Source organism: Panthera pardus, unplaced genomic scaffold (genome assembly GCF_024362965.1).
Source record: "Panthera pardus isolate Hobbes unplaced genomic scaffold, ASM2436296v1 HiC_scaffold_25, whole genome shotgun sequence".
Classification (NCBI taxonomy): Eukaryota; Metazoa; Chordata; class Mammalia; order Carnivora; family Felidae; genus Panthera; species Panthera pardus.
In genome coordinates, this window is record NW_026526821.1 from 60767011 (window position 1) to 60794531 (window position 27521).

The following is a 27521-nucleotide window of genomic DNA, read 5'->3' on the forward strand; positions in this document are numbered from 1 at the left end:
GCTGACTTCCATATTTAAAATGTTAAATTACTGTTGGGATTTTAAAATGTTGCCTACCAGATCAGAGTTTTTATTTCATGTTATATTAAAAGATTCATTAATTCCTCCAAGAAAAACTGGAAAATGATTTGAAAGTTAGGATCTGTCTTAAATTGTGCTGTTTAAATTATTGTACTTGAATTTCTTTGAAAAAAATATCTTCCATTTGAAAATTTGGTAAAATAGAATAGCATAAGGAAAGAGAAAATTATGGGTGGTGAATGTGCTTACTATGTTTTCATAAACGGGTAGCATGTTTAAAAAATTTTTTTTTAATTTTTTTTTTTTTTTTTTTTTTTGAGACAGAGAAAGACAGAGCATGAGCAGGGGAGGGACAGAGAGAGGGGGAGACACAGAATCTGAAGCGGGCTCCAGGCTCTGTGCTGTCAGCACAGAGTCCGACGTTGGGCTCGAACTCACGAAGTGTGAGATCATGACCTGAGTTGAAGTTGGACGCTCAACTGACTGAGCCACCCAGGCACCCCAACGGGTAGCATGTTTATTAGTGTGTGTTCTGCAGGGCCTAAATTCTGAACCATTACAATAGCAAGTGATGAAAGCCTTCTACCTTCTCCTGGTACTTTGGCTGACCTTTTTAGCTTCCTTCAAGTGCTGTCAGCATCAGACTCCGAGACTCTGGCTGAAGTGTCTTTTTCATTTTAAAGGGAGATCTTGTTTACCAAAGTATGAAATCAAGAAAGAAAATTCTTTAGTTCTAGTTCTCATAAATTTTTACTGCTGTATTTGCGAAATCAGCAATTTCTGTAAGTAAGGTGACCCTGTGCATTAATTTTGCTTTTTTGTTTTAGATAATACCCTAAAACTATTAAAGGAGTTAACAAGCAAAAAATCTCTTCAAGTGCCAAGCATTTATTATCATTTGCCTCATTTATTGCAAAATGAAAGAAGCCTTCAGCCTGCTCTGCAGATTGGTAATGGAAGAACAGGAGGTATGTTTATTTTGTTCCTTACTGTGGTTGTACTGCTGGTTTTAATTGGATCTTGGGATATAACATTGACCATTAGAAACCTGGCAGGTCAAAAAAGAAAAATTCCTTCTCTATGCGTAGTAACTTAGGACTCTTTTACGTTGAAAGGAGTTGGACATTTTTCTCCATACATCAGACTGTAGAACTGAAAAAGCTCATGAGAAATCTGGTTTAAGCCCCATCTCCAGGCAGAAAAATGTTTAACCTTTTTAATTTTTCAGTTTTAAAAATTTTAGATGTAGAGAGATGACTTTGTTTATCATCTTTCAACATTAATAGCTCTTCAGTCTTTTCAAGAGAGGTTTTCTTATGTTTGCCCCTGCTTTTTCTTAGCCAGAAGGCATATATAAACTTTTGTTTAACCTTTCATACAATAATAGAAATACTTTGGTTTGCCTTTTTTTTTTTTTTTTTTTTTGAGAGAGAGATTGAGGGTACCAGTGAGCGAGGGGCAGAGAGAGAGGGAGAATACCATGAGGGGCAGAAGACAGAGAGAGAGGGAGGGAGGGAGGGAGAGAGAGAGAAGCAGAGCTCACCTGAAGCAGGGCTCAAGTTTACCTGATGCAGGGCTGGAACTCACCAACCATGATGTCGTGATCTACACCAAAGTCAAATGCTTAACCAACTGAGCCACCCAGGCGCCCCTGCTTTTTTTCTAATATATGAAAAGGTAGTTACTGCATATTTTATTCCTTTTGTTAGAACCACCAGAGCTTCTTGAATTTTCCTTGTGGGCCCTCTTTACCATTTTTTTATGATTTTTATTCTTTTCTTTTGATCTTGTTTATCTTTTCTCTGGAGATTTTAAAATGTAGAGACCAAAATATCATTTTGCTCCCCTAATAAGTCTTTGACAAATGACAAAACCATTACCTAATAGATACACAAAGATATCTTTGTGATAATGTTTTTGAAAAGTTGATTTAATCTGCTTTTGATTCAATAGGATTCTTTTTTTTTTTTTTTTTTTTAAATTTTTTTTTTTTTCAACGCTTTTTTATTTATTTTTGGGACAGAGAGAGACAGAGCATGAACGGGGGAGGGGCAGAGAGAGAGGGAGACACAGAATCGGAAACAGGCTCCAGGCTCCGAGCCATCAGCCCAGAGCCTGACGCGGGGCTCGAACTCACGGACCGCGAGATCGTGACCTGGCTGAAGTCGGACGCTTAACCGACTGCGCCACCCAGGCGCCCCTAATTCAATAGGATTCTTAGGTATTTTACTTTTGTGTGTTGCATTTACCATATTATTAGCATAAGCTTTTATATTTGTCTTTTTTTAGTTATGCTATCTTTCTACTTTATGAATCATTTAAAATCTTCCTAAGGAAGTGATAATTCTTAAAATATTAGGTTAAAACTAAATCATTTTTCCATTTCTTTATTGATTCACTAAATATTTATCCAGCAGGTACTGGATGTGCAAAGACTAACAAGATGTGTAGCGTACTCTAAATTATTTTCCTTAGAACATTGATCATTAATTATTTCTGAAGTTGATATTTTGTCTCTCCCTTGAACAATCACTATTTGGGTCAGATGTCTCAGCCATTCAGTACATTTGTTGGTTTAGAGGATACCTTCATTAATAAGAATATCAAATGAAAAGAAAGTGCGAGTATTTTTAAAGTTATTTAAGACTTTAGAACCTCTAATAGGTTCAAGGAGGGGCTCCTGGGTGGCTCAGTTGGTTAAACGCCTGACTTCCACTCAGGTCATGATCTTGAGACTACTCGTGAGTTCAAGCCCCTCATTGGGCTCTGTGCTGACAGCTCACAGCCTGGAGCCGGCTTCACATTCTGTGTCTCCCTCTCTCCTTGCTCCTCCCCTGCCGTCTGTCTCTCTCTCTCTCTCTCTCTCTCTCTCTCTCTCTCTGTCTCTCAAAAATAAATAAACAGGGTGGAGGGGCAGCCTGCCCAGCAAGGCAGAGCCCCTGAGTTTGGCTTACAAAATCGGAGGGGCCGGACTGTGTGAGTTCTGATAGCCAGCGGGACTTAACTTCTGGAATGTTAAAAGTCAGCAGCTCTGCTTGGAGAGCAGGAGGGCGGGAGGACACCGGGAGGGAGAGGTGTTGAGCCCTGGAAGACAGAGCTCAGCTCGGTGGGGAACAAAGGTGCTGGCCAGTGCCATCTCCCTCTCCCATCCCCCAGCCAAAATCCCAAAGGGAACAAGTTCCCGTCACCGAACTTGCTTGCACCGTGCAAACACCCAACGCTGTGCTTCTGTGGATCCATCCCTCCGACAGTTCTGCTTCCCTCCTGGTGCTGCAGGTCCCCTCCCACAGGGGACCACCAATGGCAAAGCGAGCTAAGCCTGCCCCTCCCACCCCTGTGCACCTGCGGATCCACCCCGGCTAATAGGCCAGATCCCATCAAAGCAGCACAACAAGCCTGGCAGTGTGCAGGTAGCCCAGACAGGGGCCACACCATATCAGAGTGAGTCCTACCCCTGGGAGAGGGGAAGATAAGGTACACACCAGTCTGACTGTGGCCTCAGTGGTGGGCTGGGGGCAGATATTAGGTCTGACTGCAGCCCCGCGCACGAACACAAGTTACTCCAGACAGCACAGGGGAAGTGTCCCGCAGTTCCGCGCCACTCCAGGGACTATCCAAAATGACGAAACAGAAGAATTCTCCTCAAAAGAAACTCCAGGAAGTAGTGACAGCTAACGAATTGATCAAAAACAATTTAAGCAATATAACAGACCATGAATTTAGAATAATAGTCATAAAATTAATCGCTAGGCTTGAAAAAAGTATAGGGGACAGCAGAGAATCTATTACTACAGAGATCAAGGGACTAAGAAACAGTCATGAGGAGGTAAAAAATCCTCTAAATGAGGTGCAAAATACAGTGGAGGCGACAGCAGCTCGGATTGAAGAGGCAGAGGAGAGAATAGGTGAATTAGAAGATAAAATTATGGAAAAAGAGGAAGCTGAGAAAAAGAGAGATAAAAAATCCAGGAGTATGAGGGGAGAATTAGAGAACTAAGTGATGCAATCAAGTACAACAATATCCGTATAATAGGGATACCAGAAGAGGAAGAGAGAGAGAAAGGGGCTGAAGGTGTACTTGAACAAATCATAGTTGAGAACTTCCCTGATCTGGGGAAGGAAACAGGCATTGAAATCCAAGAGGCACAGAGAACTCCCTTCAGACGTAACTTGAATCGATCTTCTGCATGACATATCATAGTGAAACTGGCAAAATACAAGGATAAACAGAAAATTCTGAAAGCAGCTAGAGATAAACACGCTCTAACATATAAAGGGAGACTGATAAGACTAGTGACAGATCTATCTTCTGAAACTTGGCAGGCCAGAAAGGAATGGCAGGAAATCTTCAATGTGATGAACAGAAAAAAATATGCAGCCAAGAATCCTTTATCCAGCAAGTCTGTCATTCAGAATAGAAGGAGAGATGAAGGTCTTCCCAAACAAACAAAAGCTGAAGGAATTCATCACCACTAAACCAGCCCTACAAGAGATCCTAAGGGGGATTCTGTTGCAAGGACCACAAAGTACCAGAGACATCACTGCAAGCATGAAACCTACAGACATCACAATGACTCTAAACCCATATCTTTCAATAATAACACTGAATGTAAATGGACTAAATGTTTCAACCAAAAGACATAGGGTATCAGAATGGATAAAAAAACAAGACCCATCTATTTGCTGTCTACAAGAGACTCATTTTAGACCTGAGGACACCTTCAGATTGAAAGTCAGGGGAGGGAGAACTATCTATCATGCTACTGGAAGTCAAAAGAAAGCTGGAGTAGCCATACTTATATCAGACAAACTAGACTTTAAATTAAAGGCTGTAACAAGAGATGAAGAAGGGCATTATATAATAATTACAGGGTCTATCCATCAGGAAGAGCTAACAATTGTAAATGTCTATGCGCCAAATACAGGAGCCCCCAAATATATAAAACAATCACAAACATAAGCAACCTTATTGATAAGAATGTGGTGATTGCAGGGGACTTTAATACTCCACTTAAACAATAGATATATCATCTAGACACAGGATCAATAAAGAAACAAGGGCCCTGAATGATACATTGGACCAGATGGACTTGACAGATATATTTAGAACTCTGCATCCCAAAGCAACAGAATATACTTTCTTCTCAAGTGCACATGGAACATTGTCCAAGATAGATCACGTACTGGGTCACAAAAATAAATAAAGTTTAAAAAAAAAAGAACCTCTGATAAGTTCTCCTGCAGTAGCTCGTTGTTATTTTGTGAATATAACATTCTCTCTTATCCTTTTTGAAGATGGTTCCATCCCATTTGTTTATGACTTTATCATAACATATATAAATATAATGAAATCTTGGTCAACCAGCTCCACTAGTTAACATTCTTACTAAGCTAGCACTATTTTTGAGAGGAAGAAAACACAGAAAACTTGAAAAAAAAGAAAACCCTCAGATTTACATTAAAAATCTTCCTTCCTAAATCCTTAAGCATTGGTTCTTAACTTTTTTAGAGTCACAGAACCCTTTGGATATTGTAGGAAAGCTATAAACCTTCCACTTAGAAAAATGCACATAAGAAAAGTAATTTTGTATGTAATTTCTGGGATTTTGTAGAACTCCCAAAACTTTTTTAGGGACTTTATATTAAGAACTTCTGTTTTTTTAGATCAAAGAAAAACTGCTTCTTGCTACAAATTCTGTTCTTCAGTGGTCAGGCCGATTAATGAACAGCACTCAGACCAGCTAAGTCTTCCTAAGTGCTCCAGGGAGAAGAGTGCTCCAGGAAAGCTACTGACTGTCTAAAGAGGGTCTGGAATTCCTAGTGAAGAACAAAAAAACTGCCACCCCACCCTACCCAAACCACATCTAGATCCTCCCACAAAATTTGCAGAGGAGGCTGCAATAAGTAGATACAGTGTGTGCAGATAGGTAAAAGGGCATATTGTACAACTAGCGTTACAAAATATTTAAGGAAACCCACATCGTGAATGACTTAATACTCAAAGGAAATTGAATTTGCAGAACAAGCACAATATAATTTAGAAATTAAACATAATATATATTAGAAGGATGAGAGGCTAGTTCATAACTGACTGTTGTAAAAGGATCAATTGGAAATCTCTGTGTTCTGATTTCATTGATTATATGTAAAATTTACATATAAATGGACTGGTAAGCAGAGTAGATACAGCTGAAGATCAGATTAGCAGTCTGAAAGTTGAATAATTCTAGTTCTGGAATGCTGCATAAAGGGCACAAAGAATTGGGGTATACAAAAGTTCTAATAATCCATCTAATAGAAATTTCAGAAGTAGAGAACAAAGGGACTGAAGAGAGGAAATAAGCAAATATGTAATAGAAGAAAATTTCTTTGAGTTGAAGAAACTCCCTGCTCTTCAGATTTAGGGCCCATTTAGTGCCAAGCAAGATGGCTGAGAAAAGACCCTCCATAGGTTACCTACCAAAATGGCATTACTGATGGGTAGAGGACAGCGGGTTAAAAAATCCATGAGTACTTGCTATGTGCCAGGTACTTTGCCAGGTACTTAGGTACACAAAATTAGATGGAGTTCCTAGTGTTGTGGAGCTTCAATCTAAATAAGGGAGAATGCATGAGTCAAATAATCATTTATGTAAATAATTATACAGTTACAACTTTGGTGATTTAAAGGATACCTTGATAATGTATAAAAGGGGGATTTGCCTCAATTAAGGATTTCAGGGGAGTCTTAAAAATGCATTTGACCTGAAATCAGTGAAATATGTCATTCAGTGGTGAAGGTGGGTTTCTTAGTTGCTTAATTCTGCTGTAAAAATTTCCACAAACCCAGTGACTTAAAACAACATAAGTTTATTATCTTATAGTTTTGGTGGCCAGAAGTCCTAAAATCGGTGTGTTGACTAGGGTGTGTTCCTTCTGTTGCTTTAAGGGACAGTCCACCTCCTTTCCTTTTCCAGCTTCTAGAGGCTGACTACCTACCTTCATTAGTGCCCCTTGCTTTATCTGCAGATCTCTCTGTGACCCTGACCTTTTACTTACATTGTCACATCTCCTTCTCTCACAGACTCTCCTACCTTTCTCTCATAAGGACTCTTGTGAAGTCATTAGGTTCACCTGGGTAATCCAGGATCATCTTCCAATCTCAAAATCCTTAATCACATCCACAAAGTCCCTTTTGGCATGTTAGGTAATATATTCACAAATTCTAGGAATTAGGACATGGACATGGTGGGGGGCATTATTATGGCTGCCACATGGGAGAAAAAAGTATTCCAGAAAAGGAGAAGAGCATCACAAAAGCCCTGTGATGGAAAGGAGCATGTGTGGAATGTTCTAGAAAATGAAAGGAGGTCGCTATAAATGAAGTGTAGAGTGAGGGAGAAACATGGAATAAGATGAGACTAGAGATAAATTGGAGTCAGACAGTGCAGGAACCTGCAGACCTTTTATTGGTTTTGGACTTTTATCCTACCCAAGAGCAGAAAGAACCCCCCTGCACCTCAGTGGCTCAGTTGGTTAAGCACCTAACTCTTGATTTTGGTTCAGGTCATGATCTCACCATTAGTGAATTTGAGTCCCACAGTGGGCTCTGTGCTGACAGTGTGGATGGAGCCTGCTTGGGATTCTCTTTCCTTCTTTCTCTGTTCCTTTCCTGTTTGTGTTCTCATTCTCTCTCTCAAAATAAATAAACTTAAAAAAGTTAAGAAGCCCCTGAAGGGTCTTAAGCAGGACTTACTTAGGATAACTTTATAAGATTTAAATTTTGCAGGAGCACCTAGGTGGCCAGTCATTTGAGTGTCGGTTTCTTAATTTTGGCTCAGGTCATGATCCCAGGGTCGTGGGATTGAGCCCCTTGCCAGGCTTCACACTGAGTGTGGAGCCTGCTTGGGATCTCCCTCCCCCCCCCAAACTTCTCTCTCCCTCCCCCCTCCCCCACTCACACGTATGTGTGTGTGCGCACATGTCTCTCTCAAATTAAAAAAAAAAAGATTTAAATTTTTAAGAGACCACATTTGCTGCAGTGGGAAGAGTGACTGAATTTGTGGGAAGGAGAGTAGATTTGAAAGGCCCCAATAAGAGGCTACTGTACTGATCCCCTTGAAAAAGGATAGGCGTGGACTACATAATAGTGATAATAGTGGAGATGGAAACAAGAAGATGGATGTAGGAGTTGTTTGAAATGTATGGGGACATATAATGGGAGCACATAATGATGGACAGAGGTAAAGGATGTGGTGAAGGATGAAGTCTTAGGTTTCTAGATCATGTAACTGGGTGGATGGTGGCCACTCTTCACTGAGATAGGGGACAAAAGAAAATATTTTGCAACATTGGTTTTTGAGATCATAACTTGAATCTGGATATGTTAAGGCAGGCGGTGATTGTGGAGGGTAGTCAGTTGGATATTTAGATCAGGGACTCAAGATCTGAGTTAGATTTAATTTTATGGCTCATCATTTGCGAATAACTGAAGATACAGGGATGGATAGGGCCTAAGCCTGAGCCTTGAAGGTTTTTCAGAGTTAATTTTCAGGAAAGAGGAAGATAAGGCCAAGGAAGATGAAGAAGGTACAACTAGGCAGTAGAGATAAAGTATATTGTCACGGAATATAGGGAAAGGAATGAGAAATAAATGACTAAAATAAAAACCTAAGGACACATGACAGGCTAAAAATACTTGACTAACAACCAATATTTTAAAAAGAGAATAATTTAGTTATAATAGAAGGTAGAGTAGTGATTGAAGATGGAGGATCCAAAATTAAGATTGTTCCTAAATTTTTCTTGATTTTAAAGATTTTTTTTAAGTGTATTTATTTATTTTGGGGGTGGGACAGGAGCAGAGAGAGAGGGTGAGAATCCCAAGCAGGCTCCACACTGTCAGTTCATAGCTCAATGTGGGGCTCTATCTCATGAACATGAGATCATGACCCGAGCCGAGATCGGATTCTTAACCAACTGAGCCACCCAGGCACCCCAGAATTTTTCTTGATTTTAAAGGAAGTACTAGAATTTGAAAACTTATCAGGAAGGTTGAAGAAAACAAAAATAACAACAGTTGATAGCTCTGTCCTATTTTACAACTGTATTTTAGATTGTCTAGTGCATAATAGATGTATCACAGATGCTGCACAATTGAATAGGAAATATTGGACAGTTAATAAGTGGAACAAAGCACTGAGTTCAACCTTTTGGCTCTATTTCTGTTGGGTTCCTTGGTCCACCTTGCTTCTCCTTTAGGGAGATATAGCCTTTAGGGAGATATCTCCTTTAGGATGATATAGCCATTTTGTTCAGATTGCTGATATATTTATTCTGAACTCTCCTGCCTTAGAATACATACATTTTCTAGATTATAAACCATAAAAGTATGTTGTAGACTAGAAGAACAAGTGGACCAGAAAGGGCAATCTTACCTTGGTCCAGAAGGCATGAAAAAAAATTTTTGTGGTAATTTTGTGAATTACCACAAACCTGAATACCTTTAATTCTGTAGGTTTAGCTGGAATTAGTATTTTAATTTTTTTTTTAACTAAAAATTTTTTAAGTTTATTTATTTTAAGAGAGAGAGGGAGAGAATCCCAAGCAGGCTCCATGCTGTCAGCATGGAGACCAATACGGGGCTCGAACTCACTAACTGTAAGATCATGACCCGACCCAAAATCAAGAGTCAGACGCTTAAGTGACTAAACCACCCAGGTGCCCCTAGTATTTTCATTTTTATTGCTTTTGGACATATTGAGTGCCTTGGTTTTAAACTAAAGAATTTACATTTCAGATCTCAGACAGTATATTTGGGGAGAAATGGTTTCTTCTCTACACATGCCTTTTAAACTTAAAACAGAAACAAAACAACTCAAGACCATGATAGGGATAGAGTTTGCATTATTATTTTATATCATTTTTGTTTGCATGCTCTGGGTCAGTATGTATTTTATTTTTCCATAAACAAAGTCTTTGAACTCTGTATCAACTAACATTTCTTTGGAATGCTTCACATGACAGTTGTTACATTTTTAGCCTGTATTCTAAACACTTAAAATATTTTTAATTTAAATTCTGAGGTAAAGTTGACCTTAGAACCATGTGAGGTTAGAGGCACTGACCACCCCCTCATACTGCACAGTCAAAAATGCATGTATAATTTTGACTCCCCCAAAACTTAACTGCTAATGGCCTGTTGACCATTAAGCATTACCAGTAACATAAACTGTTGCTTAACATACCTATTTTTTATTATGTGTATTACATACTGTATTCTTACCATAAAGTAAGCAAGAGAAAAGAAAATGTTGTTAAGAAAATCATAAAGCAGAGAAAATACATTTATAGTGCTGGACTGTATTTATGAGAAAAGTCCACTTATAAGTGCACCTGCACAGTTCAAACCCACGTTCAAGAGTCACTGTATATGGGAATCTGCTTCCAGGGTAACTCATCCTGCCTGTAGGAATCTCAGAATAAAACAGAAATCTTGATTTAGAACACTTTTCTCCTCAGTTGTGGTGTTCTCATCCATTTAATCAGGTCACAGTTATTCCTCTTTCTTATTTTCTCTAGTCTTAAGCCCTATTGGTAACTGTCTCCAAAATATATCCCAAATTCATCCACTCATCCCCTTTTCCAGACCCTATTTCAGACCATCTAACTTCTTTTTTTAAGAAGTTTTTTGGGGGCACTTGGGTGGCTCAGTTGATAAGTGCCCGACTTTGGCTCAGGTCATGATCTCACATTTTGTGAGTTTGAGCCCCGCATTGGGCTCTGTACTGACAGCTCAGAGATTGGTGCCTGCTTCAGATTCTGTTTCCCTCTCTCTCCCCTCCCCTGCTTGCACGTTCTCTCTCTCTCTCAAAAATAAACATTTTAAAAATAATAAAAATAAAATACTTAAAAGTTTTATTTATTTATTTATTTTGAGGAAGAGAGAGTGTGTATGCAGTGAGCTGGGGAGAGGCAGAGAGAGGGAGAAAGAGTATTAAGCAGGCTCTTCACTGACAGGTGCAGAGTCAGACACAGGGCTAGATCTCACGAACTGTGAGATGATGACCTGAGCCAAAATCAAGAGTTGAATGCTTAACCGACTGAGCCACCCTCGTTCCCTGCAGACCACCTAACTGCTGACTGATCTCCCCAAAATGCTTTTACTCTGAATGCTTTTGTATCTGTTTGCCACAAAATTTGGTAGTCTTTTAAAATTAAAAATTGGAAAATGTCACTCCCCTACTTACAACTTTACCATGGCTCTCTCTTATACTCAGTTAAGACTCTAACTAATTCTCTGAATCTAGGCTCATTCCGCTTTCGATACATTCTGTTCTATTTCTTCACTCTGTTAAGATCATTCTTTCTTTGATGCCTTGCTGTTTTTTCTTCTGGAGTCTTCTTCCTCTGCTCTTTCTCATCATTAGTTATCAGTTATGTTGATATAAGAGAGGCCTTCCATTACCTCACTATAGAGATACCTGTCTCTTCCCCTGTTCCCCACCCACTCTTTTTAATATTGCCATATTTTAATTTGTATGGTACATATCACCCTCTAAGATTATATTATTTATCTTTTCCCCTTTTCTAGAATGTAAATTCCCTGAGGGCAGGGACCTCGTTCACTATTATGCCTATCACCTAGAATAATGTCTTGCATTTGATAGGTGTTCAGTAAGAATGTTTGGAACAAATAGGGCAAATCTCTTTTTTAAATAGTTTTATTTTATTTAATTAATTTAATTTTAAAATTGAAGTATAAATTTCAGGTGTACAGTATAAAGACTTAATAATTCTATACATTACTCAGTACTCATCATAAGTGTACTCTTAATCCTCTTTATCTGTTTTACTCATCCCCTCACCCACCTCCTGTTTGGCAACCACCAGCTTACTCTCTGTATTGAAGAGTCCATTTTTTTGTCTTGTTTTGTTTTGTTTTGTTTTGTTTTCTTAAATTGCACATGTGAGTGCATATGCTATTTGTCTTTGTCTGACTTATTTCACTTACCATACTTTCTAGGTACATCCATGTAGTTGCAAATGGCAAGATCTTGTTCTTTTTTATGGCTGAGTAATATTCCATTGTATGTATATACTGCATCTTCCTTATCCATTCATTTATGGATGGAAACTTAGATTGCTTCCATATCTTGGCTATTGTAAATAATGCTGCATTAAACGTAAGGGTGCATATATATTTTTGAATTAGTGTTTTCCTTTTCTTTGGGTACCCAGTAGTGGAATTACTGGATCATATGGTAGTTCTATTATTAATTTTTTGAGGAACCTCCATCCTGTTTTCCACAGTGGCTGCACCAGCTTGCATTCCCACAAACAGTGCATGAGTGTTTGTCTTTCTGTACATCCCTGCCAACACTTGCTATTTTTTTGTCTTTTTGATTTTGGCCATTCTAGAAGTATGAGGTAATACCTCGTTGTGGTTTTGATTTGCATTTCTCTGATAATGACGTTGAACATCTTTTTATGTCTCTTGGACATGTATGTCCTCTTTGGAAAAATGTCTTCTTAGGTCCTCTGCCCACTTTTTAATTAGATTATTTGTGGGGTGTTTTGGTGTTCAGTTGTAGGAAGTTCTTTATATATTTTAGATTATGAACCACTTACTGGATATATCATTTGCAAAACTATCTTCTCCCATACACTGCATTGTCTTTTTATTTTGTTGATTGTTTCCTTTGCTGTGCAAAAGCTTTTTATTTTTTGTATAGTCTCAATAGTTTATTTTTGCCTTTGTTTCCCTTGCCTGAGGATACAGACCCATAAAAATGTTAAGACCAGTGTCCAAGAGGTTACTACTGCCTATCTTTTCTTTTAGGAGTTTTATAGTTTCATGTCTCACAGGTCTTTAATCCATTTTGAATTCATTTTTGTGTATGGTATAAGAAAGTGGTCCAGTTTCATTCTTTTGCATGTAGCTGTCCAGTTTTCCCAACACTGTTTACTGAAGAGACTCTCTCTCTCATTGCATATTCTGTTTTTTTTTAATTAAAAAAACTTATTTTAATTTTAGAAAGAGAGAGAGAGAGCAAGAGCATAGGAGAGGCACAGGGGGGAGAGAGAGAAAAAATCTTAAACAGTCCTCGCTCAGTAGTGGGCCCTACAGTGGGCTTGGATCCCACGATCGTGGGATCATGACCTGAGCTGAAATTAAGAGTTGGATGCTTAACTGGCTGAGCCAACCAGGTGCCATTCCTATTGTATATTGCCTCGTTTGTCATAGATTAATTGACCATATAAGTGTGGGTTTATTTCTAGGTTCTCTATTCTGTTCCATTGGTCTTTGTGTCAGTTTTTGTGCCAGTACCCACACTATTTTGATAAGGATAGCTTTGAGTATATCTTGAAATGTGGGATTGCGATACCTCCAGTTTTGTTCATTCTCAGGGTTGTTTTGCCTATTTAGGGTCTTTTGTAGTTCCATACAAATTTTAGAATTCTTTGTTTTAGTTCTGTGAAAAATGCTGTTGTTAGTTTGATACAAATTGCATTGACTCTGTAGATTGCTTTGTGTAGTATAAACATTTTAGCAGTGTGGATTCTTGTAATCCATGAGCATGGAATGTGTTTCCATTTTTGTCATCTTCAGTTCTTCCTTTCATAATTGGTTTTTAGTTTTCAGAGTAGTCTTTCACCTCCTTGTTAAGTGTATTCCTCAGTATTTTACTCTTTTTGGTGCAATTGTAAATGGGATTTTCTTAATTTCTCTTTTTTAAATTTCATTTTTTTAATTAATTAACTAATTTTAGAGAGAGCATTCACGAGCAGAGGACAGTGACAGAGGGAGAGAGAGGGACAGAGAGAATCTCAAGCAGACTCCACGCTCAGCATAGAGCCTGACATGGGGCTCGATCCTACAACCTTGGGATCGTTACCTGAGCCAAAATTAAGATTCAGACACTCAACTGACTGACCCACCCAGGCACACCCTGATTTCTTTTTCTGCTGTTAGTATATAGAAATACAACTGATTTCCTTATATTTTGTATACTGTGACTTTACCAAATTCATTTGGTAATTCTAGTAGTTTTTTGGTTGAGTCTAGCTTTCTATGTATAGTATGTCATCTGCACATAGTAAAAGTTTTCCTTCTTCCTTACCAATTTGGATGCCTTTTATTTCTTATTCTTATTTGATTGCTGCAGCTAAGACTTCCAATACTGGGTTGAATAACAGTGGTGAGAGTGGACATCCTTGTCTTGTTCCTGATTTTAGAGAGTATCTTTCAATGTTTCACCATTGGGTGTGATGCTAACTGTGGATTTTTCATATATGGTGTTTATTATGTTGTGATATGTTCCATCTAAACCTGCTTTGTTGAGATTTTTTTTTTTTTAATGTTTATTTTTGAGAGAGAGAGTATGAGCAGGGGAGGGGCAGAGAGTGAGGGAGACACAGAACTCAAAGTGGGCTTCTGGCTCTGTGCTGATAGCACAGAGCCAGACACGGGGCTCAAACTCATGCACCACGAGATCATGACCTGAGACAAAGTTGGGTGCTTAACAACCGAGTCACCCAGGATCCCCGTTGTTGAGTTTTTATCATAACAGATACTGGATTTTGTCAAATGCTTTTTTTTCATCTATTGAGATATGGTTTTTAATCTTTTGTTAATATGATCTATCATGTTGATAGGTTTATGAATATTTTGAACCACCTTTGCATCCCTGGGATAAATTCCCCATGATTGTGGTGAATGATTTTTTTATTTATTGTTAGATTCAGTTTGCTAATATTTTGTTGAGGAGGTTTTCATCTATGTTCATTAGAGATATTGGGTTTTAGTTTTCTTTTTTTGTAGTGTCTTTATCTGGTTTTGGTATGACAGTAATGCTGGACTCATAGTAGAATGAATTTGGAAGCTTTCCTTCCTCTTCTATTTTTTTTGGATAAATTGAGAAGAATAGGTATTAACTTTTCTTTAAATATTTGGTAGAATTCACCTGGAAACCCATCTGGTCCTGGACTTATGTTTTGGGGGAGGTTTTTTTTTTTTTATTACTGATTCAGTTTTACTGCCAGTAATCAGTATGTTCAAATTTTCTTTCTTCCTGATTCAGTTTTGGAAGGAATTTATCCATTTCTCCTAGCTTGTCCAATTTGTTGGCATATAATTTTTCATAATACTCTTATAAACCTTTTTATTTCTGTGATGTTGTTATTTCTCCTTCTTTGTTTTAATTTTAATTTATTGGAGTCTAATTTTATTTATTGGAGTCTCTCTCTTTCTCTTGATGAGTCTGACTAAAGGTATATTAATTTTCTTGATCTTTTGCAAGAACCAGCTCCTGGTTTGATTGATCTGTCCTATTGTTTTTAAAGTCTCTGAGTTATTTCTGGTCTAATCTTTATTATTTCCTTTATACTACTGGCATTGGACCTTGTTTGTTCTTTTTCTAGCTCCTTTGAGTGTTAGGTTAGTTTGTTTACTTGAGATTTTTCTTGTTTCTTGAGGTAGCCTTGTGTCGCTATAAGCTTTTCTTTTGGAGCAGCTTTTGCTGTTTCCCAAAGATTTTGGACTGTTGTGTTTTCATTTTCATGTTCTCCATGTATTTTTTTTTTTATTTCCTCTTTAATTTTTTGGTTGAATCATTCATTGTTCAGTAGCTTGTTATTTATCCTCAATGTATTTGTGTTCTTTACAGATTTTTTTCTTGTAATTGATTTCTAGTTTCATACTATTGTGGTTAAAAAAGATGGGTGACATGATTTCAGTCTTTTTGAATTTATTGAGACATGTTTTATGGTCTAAACATATGGTATATTATGGAGAATGTTCCATATCCCCTTGAAAAGAATGTGTAGTCTTCTGTTTTTGGATTGAATGTTCTGAATATACCTAATATGTCATTCAAAGCCACTGTTTCTTTGTTGATTTTCTGTCTGGATGATCAATCCGTTACTGTAAATGGGTTGTCCCTTACTATTATTATAGTACTGTCAATTTCTTCCTTTATGTCTGTTAATAGTTATTTTATGTATTTAGGTTCTTCCATGTTGGATGCATAAATATTTTACAATTGTTATATCCTCTTGTTGGATTGTTCCCTATGTCATTATGTAGTGTCCTTTGTCTCTTTTTATAGTCTCTGTTTTACAGTCTGTTTTGTCTAATTTAAATATGACTTTCCCAGTTTTGTTTTCACTTCCATTTGTGTAATAAATGTTTTTCCATCCCTTCACTGTCAATCTTCATATGACTTTAAGTCTGAAATGAGTCTCTTACAGGCAGCATATAGATGGGTCTTGCTTTTTTTATCTGTTCAGTCACCTTATGTCTTTTGATTGGAGTATTTAGTCCATTTACATTTAAAGTAGTTATTGATAAGTTTGTACTTACTGCCATTTTGTTACTTGTTTTCTGGTTGTTTTGTAGTTCTGGTTTTTTCTTCTCTAGTTTTTTCCTCTGTGGTTTGATGGATTTCTGTAGTGTTATGCTTGGATTCCTTCTCTCTCTCTCTCTCTCTCTCTCTCTCTCTCTCTCTCTCTCTCTCGTGTGTGTGTGTGTGTGTGTGTGTGTGTGTGTGTGTGTGTGTGTGATAGGTTTTTTATTTGTTACCATTAGGTTCATTTAGAACATCTCATGTGGATGTCAGTCTATAGTAAATTGATGGTTAAGTTTTTGGACCCATTTTAAAAGCACTGAATTTTTGCTACCCCATTCTTACATATTATGTATGTGATGTCATACATACTTTTATTCTATTACTCTCTTGACTGATTTTTATAGTTATAATTAATTTTACTGCTTTTGTGCTTTAACCTTCATACTGGTTTTATTAGTGATTATCTACTGCTTTTATTATATTTTTGTATTTACCTGTGAAACTTTTTTCCTTTCATAATTTTCTTACACTTAATGGCCTTTTCTTACTACTCAAAGAATTACCTTTAACATTTTTTTTGTAAGGCAGGTTTAGTGGTGATGAACTCCTTTAACTTTTGTTTATCTGGGAAACTCATTATCTCTTTTTCTGTTCTGAATGATTGCCTTGCTGAGTAGAGATTTCTTGATTACATATTTTATCCTTTCAGGATTTTGAATATATCATGCCACTCCCTTCTGCCTTGAGGAGTTTGTTTTAAAATCAGCTGATAGACTTATATGGTTTCCCTTATATAGAATGGTTTTCTCTTGCTGCTATTAAAATTCTCCCTTTATCACTCCTTTTTGTCATTTTAATTATTATGTGTCTTGGTGTGGAACTCCTTGTGTAAATTTTGTTGGGGGCTCTCTGTGCCTCCTGGGTCTGGATGTCTGATTCCTTCCCTAGATTAGGGACATTTTGAGTGATTATTTCTTCAAATAACTTTTCTTCACCTTCCCTCTCCTTCTGGGATCCCTGTAATGTGAATGTTACTACACTTGATGATATCGTTGAGTTCTCTGAACCTATTCTCATTTTTTATTTTTCTTATTTTCTTTTTCATGTTCAGCTTGGATGTTTTCCATTACTCTCTCTTCCAGATCACTGCTTGGTTTTACCTTCTTAATTCTGCTACTGATTTACTCTAGTGTATTTTGTATTTCAGATATTGAATTTTTTAATCTCTGACTGGTTCTTTTTTATATTTTCTGTAACTTTGTTGAGGGTCTTACTGAGATCCTCCATTCTTTTCTCAAGTTCAATGAGTATCTTTATGACCATTAATTTGAATTCTTTATCAGGCATTTGCCTGTCTCCATTTCAATTAGCTCTCTTGCTGTGATTTTGTCCTATTCTTTCATTTGGGCCATATTGTTCTGTCTCTTCATTTTGTCTAACTCTGTGTTTGTTTCTGCATATTAGAGAAGTCAGCTATATCTTCCTGCTCTTGCAAGTAGTAGCCTTATGAAGAGGAGGTCTTCTGGTGCCTTGGAGCACAATAACCTCTGTTTGCCGGAACCAGGCACTTCAGGGGTATCTCCCATGTGGCTGTGTAGGCCCTACTGTGTGACTGAGCTGCATTTGCCTTCAGTCCATTTGACTGCAAAGGCCCACTTTACCTATTTGGGGCACATTGGACAGGATTTAGTGTCTGTGCTCTTAGTGGGCTTTTGTAGTAGGTCAGCAGTCAGACCAGGTGCCTGCCATTAAGTCCATGTGGTGGGACTACAGTCGCAGTGAACCGCAGGGCACTATTTCTGTACTGTCAGCTATAAGGTTTGGCTGCTGGGACCGTGAGCACACTAGTTTGTATGGTTATAACCCCCTCTCTCCAGGGCAGGAGTCACTTTGGAGCGGCTCTGGTCCCTGCTAGGGTTGCTTGCATGGTGCACTGGGGCAGAAGTGGAGGGGCCCTTGGGTGGCTCAGTCAATTAAGCATCCGACTTTGGCTCAGGTCATGATCTCGTAGTTTGTGAGTTCGAGCCCTGCATCTGGCTCTGTGCTGACAGCTCAGAGCCTGGAGCCTGCTTCAGATTCTGTGTCTCCTCCTCTCTCTGCCCCTCCCATGTTCATGCTCTGTTTCTGTCTCTCAATAATAAACGTTTAAAAAAAAAAAAAGTGGCTTTGGAGGGATGCCTGCTAAGTGGGGTGGGTCGGATGGGGTGCCTCTGAAGGGGTGGGGCACTTGGTGGGTGGGGCAGAGGTGGGGCACTTGGTGCTAGCAAGATAAGTGGGGAGTGTTTGTGCTGGTTCCTGCAAGTGTCTAGATATGTAGGTAGGGAAAATGGGGGAGACAGGGGTAAAAGAATGGCACTTGCTAGCACTTCTGTTCTGGGAGAAGTCTCCTGGAGATTCCTTCCCCTGCAGTGCAAAATCTGAGATACCCTAGGCACTTTTCAAACTGCTGCTTCCTTGCAGTGTCTCTGCAGGGTTGTTATGCTGGCTCTTTAAGCATGGGGACTTAGCTTCCTATTGATCTCCAGCTCTCCTGGAGCTAAACCACCTGGTTTTAAAGAAACTGGAGTTAAGTACCTCTTGATTATAAAAACTCTGGAAGTTAAGCCCCACTGGTTTTCAAAGCCAAATGTTATGGGGACCCGTCTCTCCAGTGTGGGTTCATGCCTGTGGTGCTTGGTATGGGTTCTGCTCCTTTCCCTTCTGTTTGGGGTTAGTCTTACTGGGGTTTGGTTCCTAGGTGCGTTTCCACCCCTCCTATGCTTTTCAATGTGGCATTCTCTGTGATTAACTGGAAAGTCTGTTCTGCCAGTCTTTGAGTCTTTTTCAGAGTTAGTTGCACTGACGTAGCTTTTGTCTCAGTGTGTCCATGAGCTCAGGATCTTCCTACTCTGCCATCTTCCCAGATGGGACTTCCCAGAAGTCCCAATATGACAGATCTCTTGAGCTCCTGGAAGCTCTTCATCTCAAAATGGAAGAGAAGACTGTGGCATAGATTTTTGGGGATATCTTTTAAACCATTTGGATCTTAGTATTCTTTTTTTTTTTGGGGGGGGGGTTGGTATTTCTTTTTAAATTTTAATTCCAATATAGTTAATATATAGTGTTAAATTAGTTTCAGGTATACACTATAGTGATTCAACAATTTTATGTATTACTCAGTGCTTATCATGGTAAATGTCCTCTTTATTCCTCACCACCTATTTCATTCATTCTCCCACTCACCTCCCTTCTGGTAACCATCTGTTTTTGGTTTATCTCTTTTTTTGTTTGTTTTATTTCTTAAATTATACCCATGGGTGAAATCATATGGTATTTGTCTTTCTCTTACTGACTTATTTCACTGAACATTATATTCTCTAGGTCCTTCCATGTTGTTGCAAATGGCAAGATTGCGTTCTTTTTAAGGCTGAGTAATAGTCCATTGTATAAATATACACCACATCTTTATCCTTTCATCAATCTATGGACACTGGGATGCTTCTGTTATTTGGCTATTGTAAATAATGCTGCAATAAACATAGGGATGCATATATCTTTTTGAATTAGTGTCTTCATATTCTTTGGGTAAATACCAAATAGTCCAATTACTGGATCATAGGGTAGTTCTATTTTTAATTTTTTGAGGAATCTCCATACTGTTTTCTGCAGCGGCTGTACCAGTTTGCATTTCCATGAACAGTACATGAGGGTTCCTTTTTTCTCCATATCTTCGCTAACACCTGCTATTTCTTTTGTGGTTGATTTTAGCCATTCTAACAGGTATGAGGTGTTATCTCATTGTGGTATTGATTTGCATCTCCCTGATGATGAGTGATGCTGAGCATCTTTTCATGTACCTGTTGGCCACCTGTATGTCTCCTTTGGAGACATTTTTTTCTTTTTTTGAGAGAGAGGGCACAAATGAGCAAAAGGCAGGGAGATGGGGGGAGAGAGAGAGAATCCCATGAAGGGCAGAGAGAGATGGGTGGGGGGAGAGAGAGGAGTGGGGCTCAAACTCACCCAATGTAGGACTTAAACTCACAAACCTTGAGATCATGACCTGAGCTGAAGTCAGATGCTTAACTGACTGAGCCACCCAGGCGCCCTTTGGAGAAATATTTGTTCATATCTTTTGCCCACTTTTTAATTGGATTATTCATTTTTCTGGTGTTTAGTTTATTCTTCATATATTTTGGATACTAACCCTTTATCATACATATTATTTGTAAATTACCTTCTCCCACTCAGTAGGTTGTCTCTTAGTTTTGTTGGTAGTTTTTCCTTTGATGTGCAGAAGCTTTTTATTTTGATGTAGTTAATTTTTGCTTTTGTTTCCCTTGCCTCAGGAGACACATTGCTAGAAAAATGTTGCTCTGGCCAATGTCAGAGAAGTTATTGCCAATGCTCTCTTCTAGGATTTTTATGGTTTCATGTCCACATTTTGGTGTTTAATCCGTTTTGAGTTTATTTTTGTGTATAGTGTAACAAAGTGTTCCAGTTTCATTCTTTTGTATATAGCCAAATTATGGATCTTAGTATTCTTATTTGCAGAATCATGGTGGTAGATTCATTGAGCTATGATCTTCGAGCTTCCTTCTAACTTTAGAATTTCATGACTTCTAAGTATTTTCTAGCATTTCCAATAAATTGTTTCATTATTAAGACTTAAGCATTTTTAATATTTGTAAAATATATCTCTACTGTTGTATAACAGCATATTAAGGCTTTTTTAAAAATTTATTTTGAGAGAGAGAGAGAGAGCATGCGCGCACAAGTGAGCCTGGGGAGAGGCAGAGAGAGAGAGAGAGAGAGACAGGGAGGGAGAGAATCCCAAGCAGGCTCTGCGCTGCCAGTGCCAAGCCTGATGTGGGGTTTGATGCCATGAACTGCAAGATCATGACCTGAGCCGAAATCAAGACTTGGATGCTTAACCAACTGAACCACCCAGGTGCCCCAAGATACTAAAGCTTTTTCAAAGGTGTTATTTAAAAAAAAAAACAAAAAAACAAAAAAAACAAAAAAACCTTTCTGAGAAATACAGTCCTATTGTAACACAATATATGCATCCCTAAAATTTATGCTATGCTGAATTGTGCAATAAAAGAAGAAAAATGAAGTTAATATCATAGTTAGAAACTTTGTCAATTACACATACAGAAAGATAAGAACATAGTAAAAACAGCACAGTTTTACACATGTTAAATGATTAATACAAAAGTACTATAATCAATATAGTACTCTACCTTGAATAATACTTGAGGTTTGCCTGTTAAAATGTACTTCAGAAGGGTTGCAGTTTGGAAGGTTTTGAGAGGTGATGCAATCTGGTGGAAGTTTCAACACCAGCTGTGGATAGGTGTGGTTCTTAGCATGCAGTGAACTGAGGCAGCTGGTAGAGGTTGGAGGTATATACCATTCATGTATTTCTACATTGCTTAGTTCAGTTTTTTGAACTCATTTCAAGTGGATGCAGTTTTCTGTTTACCTAGTGAATGCTTGTCCCAGAGGAGAAATTGCATGTAAACAAATGTGAAATCCACATTATGCTCAGATATTTGCCTGATGTATTAGTCACTCAGGAAAAAATTTGCATTGGAAAAACAAGCATTATAGTAAAACTGGATGTAATTTTACACTTAAAAGAAGTTGCACAAATATACACAGTGTTTTCATATACCTCACCTGGTTCCCCTAAATGTTCGAATTATGTAACCATAATATAATGATCAAACCCAGGAACTTTGTATTGATGCTATAGTATTGACTCACCTTAGATCCTATTCAGATTTTGTCATTTTTTTCATTGTTTTTCTTTTTCTGTTCCAGGATCCAACTCAGGATTCCATATTTCATTTAATTGTCATGTCTCCTTTGTCTTCTGCCATCTTGGACAGTTCTTTCTTTGTCTTTCCTGATCTTAACGCTTCAGAGAGTACCTGGACAATTATTTTGTAGATTATCCCCCTAATGTGGATTTGTCTGATATTTCTTCATAGTTAGGTTGAAGTTTGCATTTTTGGCAGGAAAACCACAGAAGGGATGTTGTGTCCTTCTGATTGCATTGTATACATGGTATCTGAGATGTTAATTTTTAAGATGTGTTCAGTGTTTCTTGTAGTTGTATAATTTATATTTGTTTACACTTTATAGTCACTGTTTTTAATGTGAGGTTTAATGTCTTCATTTTTATCAGTACCTTGACATATTTTATGGATAAGCCCTGTAAAAAGGATTATACTGTTATGGGTATCCCTTTATATCCTCTGATTATTTTTCTTTGTAAAGTAGTTTATTTTGTGGTTTATTTTGATTCCTTAATTATTGGGTAGTACATTTTGATTTTTCAGTTATTTCTATCAATTTGAGAGGGTATAATCACTTTTGAAATATAGTGTTATTCTATACTGTCTTGTGAAATATTTTTATATAATTACTATCATTATTTTGTTTCAGTGTCAATAGTAATGGGAATTCCCACAGTGAAGAGAGAAGTTAAATCTTACCTCATAGAAACTCTTCATTCCCTTATTGATAATCTGTATCCTGAAGAGAAGTTGGACTGTGTTATAGTAGTCTTCATAGGAGAGGTAATTATTTAATTCTTATTATTTTTTTTACCACATATAATCTATAAGAGTTGAAACCATAATTGAATGTTTTAATATGTTTTATAAACATCTTTTTAAAATGTGATGAATAAAGTTTAGATAATATATTCCTTCTCATAGTTAAATGTAAGTCTAACTGGTGTTTGCCTTAGCTTCTCTCCTGCAGTAACAATCCACAAACAGTAATCTGTTGTGAATAGGATAATATTATACATATAAATCTTTTAAGAGCAGTGAATTCCTTAAAAGGATAATGTTCTTAATGTTTTCTTTAATGTAGAAGTGAACACATGCATACTGTTTAAAACTATTACAGAAATGTATAATGAAAATTTACCTGTTACTCCTCCATGTAGATATAACTACTATTGATATTCTGAAATACATTTTAAGATATTTTTCCTGTGGCTTGTATACATATATATAAATGGGATTTTTCTCTATATTTTTTCATATCATGGACATTTTTCTACTAAAACAAATATAACATCATTTTTTTATGACTGCTAAATATTCCATTGTATGGTTTAACATAATTGATTTAATTTCTGATTGATAAACATTTAGACTGTTTCCAAATATTTGCTCTTTTTTTTAAAGACTGTACTGTGCATTACCCTAAATTGTTGGGCACGTGTGTAGTTACTGATGTGGGATCCAGTCATAAATGTGGAATTGCCAGGTCATAGTCTATATACATTAAAATGTTCATACATGGCCAAAATGCCCTGCAGAAGCTGAACCAGCAGGGTTCCACCAGAAGGGAGAAAGCAGTTTATCCCTCTTCCAGCAATCTGTGAGAGAGCCTGTTTTCCTGTCCTCACACTCTGTTATGTAATACTAGTCTTTACATTTTTATGCCAAGTTGATGGACAAAAATAATATACTGCTTTTGTTTAATTTGGATTTCCTTACAAATGGGATTAAGTATTGGTTTATGTGTGTCTTTTGACTATTTGTATTTATGCAAATTTTATTTGTTAATCACATACTGTATGTCGGTAGAGATTGGTACAATATCCTTGGAAAGCAATTTGGCAATAGCTATTAAAATTTAAAGTGCTATACTCAGTGACCTAACATTCTGCTTCTAAAAATTGATCCAATAGAAACATTTGCACATGTGTAAATATATTCAGGCTCATACACACATTTATATAGCTCCTACATATGCATTAATTAGATGAATAGAGAAAATGATCTTGTGGAATATACTCCAAATGATTAGTAGCAGATATCGTGAGAGTTGGGATTATGGGACTATGCCACCTTCTCTTGTATACGATTTTATAAAATTTTGAGCCTGTACTGATTTTAATGAGGGGAAAAAAGCCTTAACACTATGTAAGAAAAAAATATACACTTACATAAAGGAAAACCTCAGTTTTTTTCTTCCATACAGGAAGAATTCAGTTCTTTCCTACTGTGTGTTTCTTCCCTGTGTGTCTCTACTTTTACGTAAGCAGTTTATTGACACTTCTGGTCAGCAAATGTGTGGAAGCTTCCCTCCACACCAAGCAATTCTCTGTGACAGCAGCTAGGTGTCCTACAATTTAACCTAATTCTGATGCTATCTACCTGAAATTAGCATCAGATCTCCTAGGTTAAGGGATTAGTCCCACAAAACCAGCCCCTACCCCCACATATGCACATATTTCTGATGCCAGTTGCAAGCCCAGGTTGTCACTTGTATTTCTGACCAACTAACTACAGGTTGGAGGTTCCAAAGACTCCCCTGTGCCTTCTTGAGTTCAACTAACTTGTTAGAGTGCCTTACAGAACTCTGCACAACACTTACTGTTTGCTAATTCATTAAAGGCTACAGATGCACATCCAGATGGAAGAGGTGCATGGGGAAATGTATGTAGGAAGGGGCATGGAGCTTCCATGCTGTCTGAGGGTGCCACTCTCCCAGCACCTTCCTTTATTCACCAGCATTGAAGGTGTCCAACCCTGTCCTTTTTTTTTTTTTTTTTTTTAGTTTTTTTTAAAATTGTTTTTAATGTTTATTGATTTTTGAGAGAGACACACACAGAGTGCAAGCGGGAGAGGGGCAGAGAGGGAGGGAGACACAGAATTGCAAACAGGCTCTGGGCTCTGAGCTGTCAGCACAGAGTCTGACGTGGGGCTTGAACCAACAAACGGTGACATCATGACCTGAGCCGAAGTCAGATGCTCAACTGACTGACCCACTCAGGCGCCCCCCTTTTGGGTTTTTATGGAGGCCTCATTACATGATTTATGAAATAATGATTTATTAAATCATTGGCCATCGATGATTGATTCAACCTCCAGCTCTTCTCCCCTTCCCAAAGGTTGGAGAGGGGTAGGACTGAAAGTTTCAACCCTCTGATCAATGGTTGACTCTCCTGGCAGCCAGCCCCCATCCTTCATTGGGGGGTGTGTCCAAAACTGATCTCATTAACATAACAAAAGACACTTTTGTTGCTCTCATCACTTAGGAAATTCCCAGGTTTCCAGAGCTCTGTGCCAGAAATGGGACAAAGACCAAATATATACGTATTATTATAAATCACAATATTATAACTTAGAAGTAGAATTCCGTATTCAGGCACAGATGTGTGTACATCACTCAGATGTAATAACATGGGTTTTGGAATCAGACAACCCATATTCAGGGCCTGAATTCTGTCACTGCCACTTGAGTAGGTCATTTTTTCTCTCTTCATCCTGTTTTGTCATCTCTAAAATGAGAATTCTGCTATTGAGCCTTTTAAGCTCAACAGTGTTGCCTGCAGGTGCAATGAGATCACACACGGAGAGGTGTCGTGCGCTGACTGCAGTTTAAGTGCCCGCAGTAATCTGATCTCCAAAGACTCCTCTCCTGAATTGCAGTATTTGTATATGTATCTATATAGAATTTCAGTTATTTGTAAGAAAGTCTATTCTGAACAGAATAATTTATAGAATCCATTGAATTGCTTTTAGGCAATTTAAAATTATTAATCACTGTATTTGATTCTGCCTTGATTAGTAGTTTTAATCTAAGTGTCTGGTAACCTGTGGTTCATTAACACTAGTAACAAGTGCATATACTGTGGCTGTGACCTGATCTACAGTTTGCATGGTCCAGTTCTAAACTATGTCTCTAGCATCCTTCTAAGCCCATATTTTCAACTGCCTACTTGATAACATTAGTTGAATGTTTTATGAGCAACTTTTAATCTCTCCATAACTAAGGTAATCTGATTTTCTCCAACTGCTTCTCTTCCAGGTTTCCCATGTGTTTATTAAAGGTTCTTTACATCATGGAATTAATAGTTCTGTGTTCCAGTCATTTTACTCTTATTTTGTTATGTAGACCTCAGTGTGTTCTCAGTTCTATTTGTGTTATTCCTTAGCCTGAAACATTGCCTCTTCCTTCCTCTTTTTTTTAAAAATTATTTTAAGTTTATTTATTTATTTTGAGAGAGACAGAGACAGTGTGAGTAGGGGAGGGGCGGAGAGAGAGAGAATCCCAAGCAGGCTCCACATTACCAGCGCAGAGCCCAAGGCAGGGTTCAAACTCACAAAACCGTAAGACCATGACCTGAGCCAAAACTGAGATTCAGACGCTTAACTGACTGAGCCACCCAGGCACCCCTTCCTTTCTCTTTCTTAATCATCCTTAAGCCCCTCTGGGAGGAGAAGAGAGACAGAAAAGTAGTTACTAGCTCTTTGTTCTTTGTTCTTCTCTGGTGATTTCTCTCTTTGGGTCATTTAGGCATAAATGATGAGACATTTATAGAACATGCAAAGTTTTGAACAGTTGACTCTTGATGTATTGTTTGAAAGTTCACTAGCTCTATTCTAGAATTGTAGGAGTTAAGAGGAATAAATTCCAGTTGCTCTGAAGGATCCATGATATGATCCAAGTGTGATATTTAGATTTTAAGATTATATCATTTTTGTGTTTACTTTTACTTACTACTTTTACTTTAATTATAACCTTTGTATTTTAATGATCATTTGTTGTCTGTATGCCTCCCTATTATATATTTTATAATTTTTCTTGTACTGTACTATCATTTATATTATTTCTGCCGCTCATGACCATTTTTGACAAAACATTTTCCTATATTGTACTCTGGATTTTAGCAAAATTTGTTTTTCCTGTTCTATATAAGAATAGAAATATAAGTGTTTGGAGAATTCTCTATTTTATGAATTTTGGTGGGAGGAAACTTTTCTCCCGTTATGAAACTAAAAATGTTAGATAATTGCTTTACCAGTTCAGGCCTATGACATGAACTCAGCCACTTGATATTCCTATCCTGTACTTTGAGTGGAGCTTAATTATTTTCTGATAACACAGAAAACCCAAAAGAATAAACAAATTATTAGAAATAATAGGGGAATTTATCAAGGTAGCTGGATATAGGTTCAATTTATATTTCTGTATGTTAGTCACAAAAAAATATTTTTTCTAAATATATTTTCTAAAGAAGCAGGGATTGTGGAATATGTATCAGTTTGGGATTGTCTCATGTTTCCTTATGATTAAATTCAGGTTTTACATTCTTTTAGCAAGAACACCATACAAGTGATATGGTATTCTTTTTCAGACTGTCATATTAAGATGATG

General features: G+C 37.5%; 1 protein-coding gene across 2 annotated transcripts in view; it reads left to right on the forward strand.

The window, feature by feature from the left end:
- Nucleotides 1–27521, forward strand: part of MGAT4A (alpha-1,3-mannosyl-glycoprotein 4-beta-N-acetylglucosaminyltransferase A) — a 121756-nt gene that overhangs the window by 44267 nt on the left and 49968 nt on the right. For both annotated transcript variants that reach the window (XM_053890612.1, XM_053890611.1), the window contains exons 4-5: nt 849–989; nt 22782–22915. In XM_053890612.1, the coding sequence (XP_053746587.1) occupies nt 849–989; nt 22782–22915 (275 nt within the window). The remainder of the gene's footprint in view (nt 1–848; nt 990–22781; nt 22916–27521) is intronic.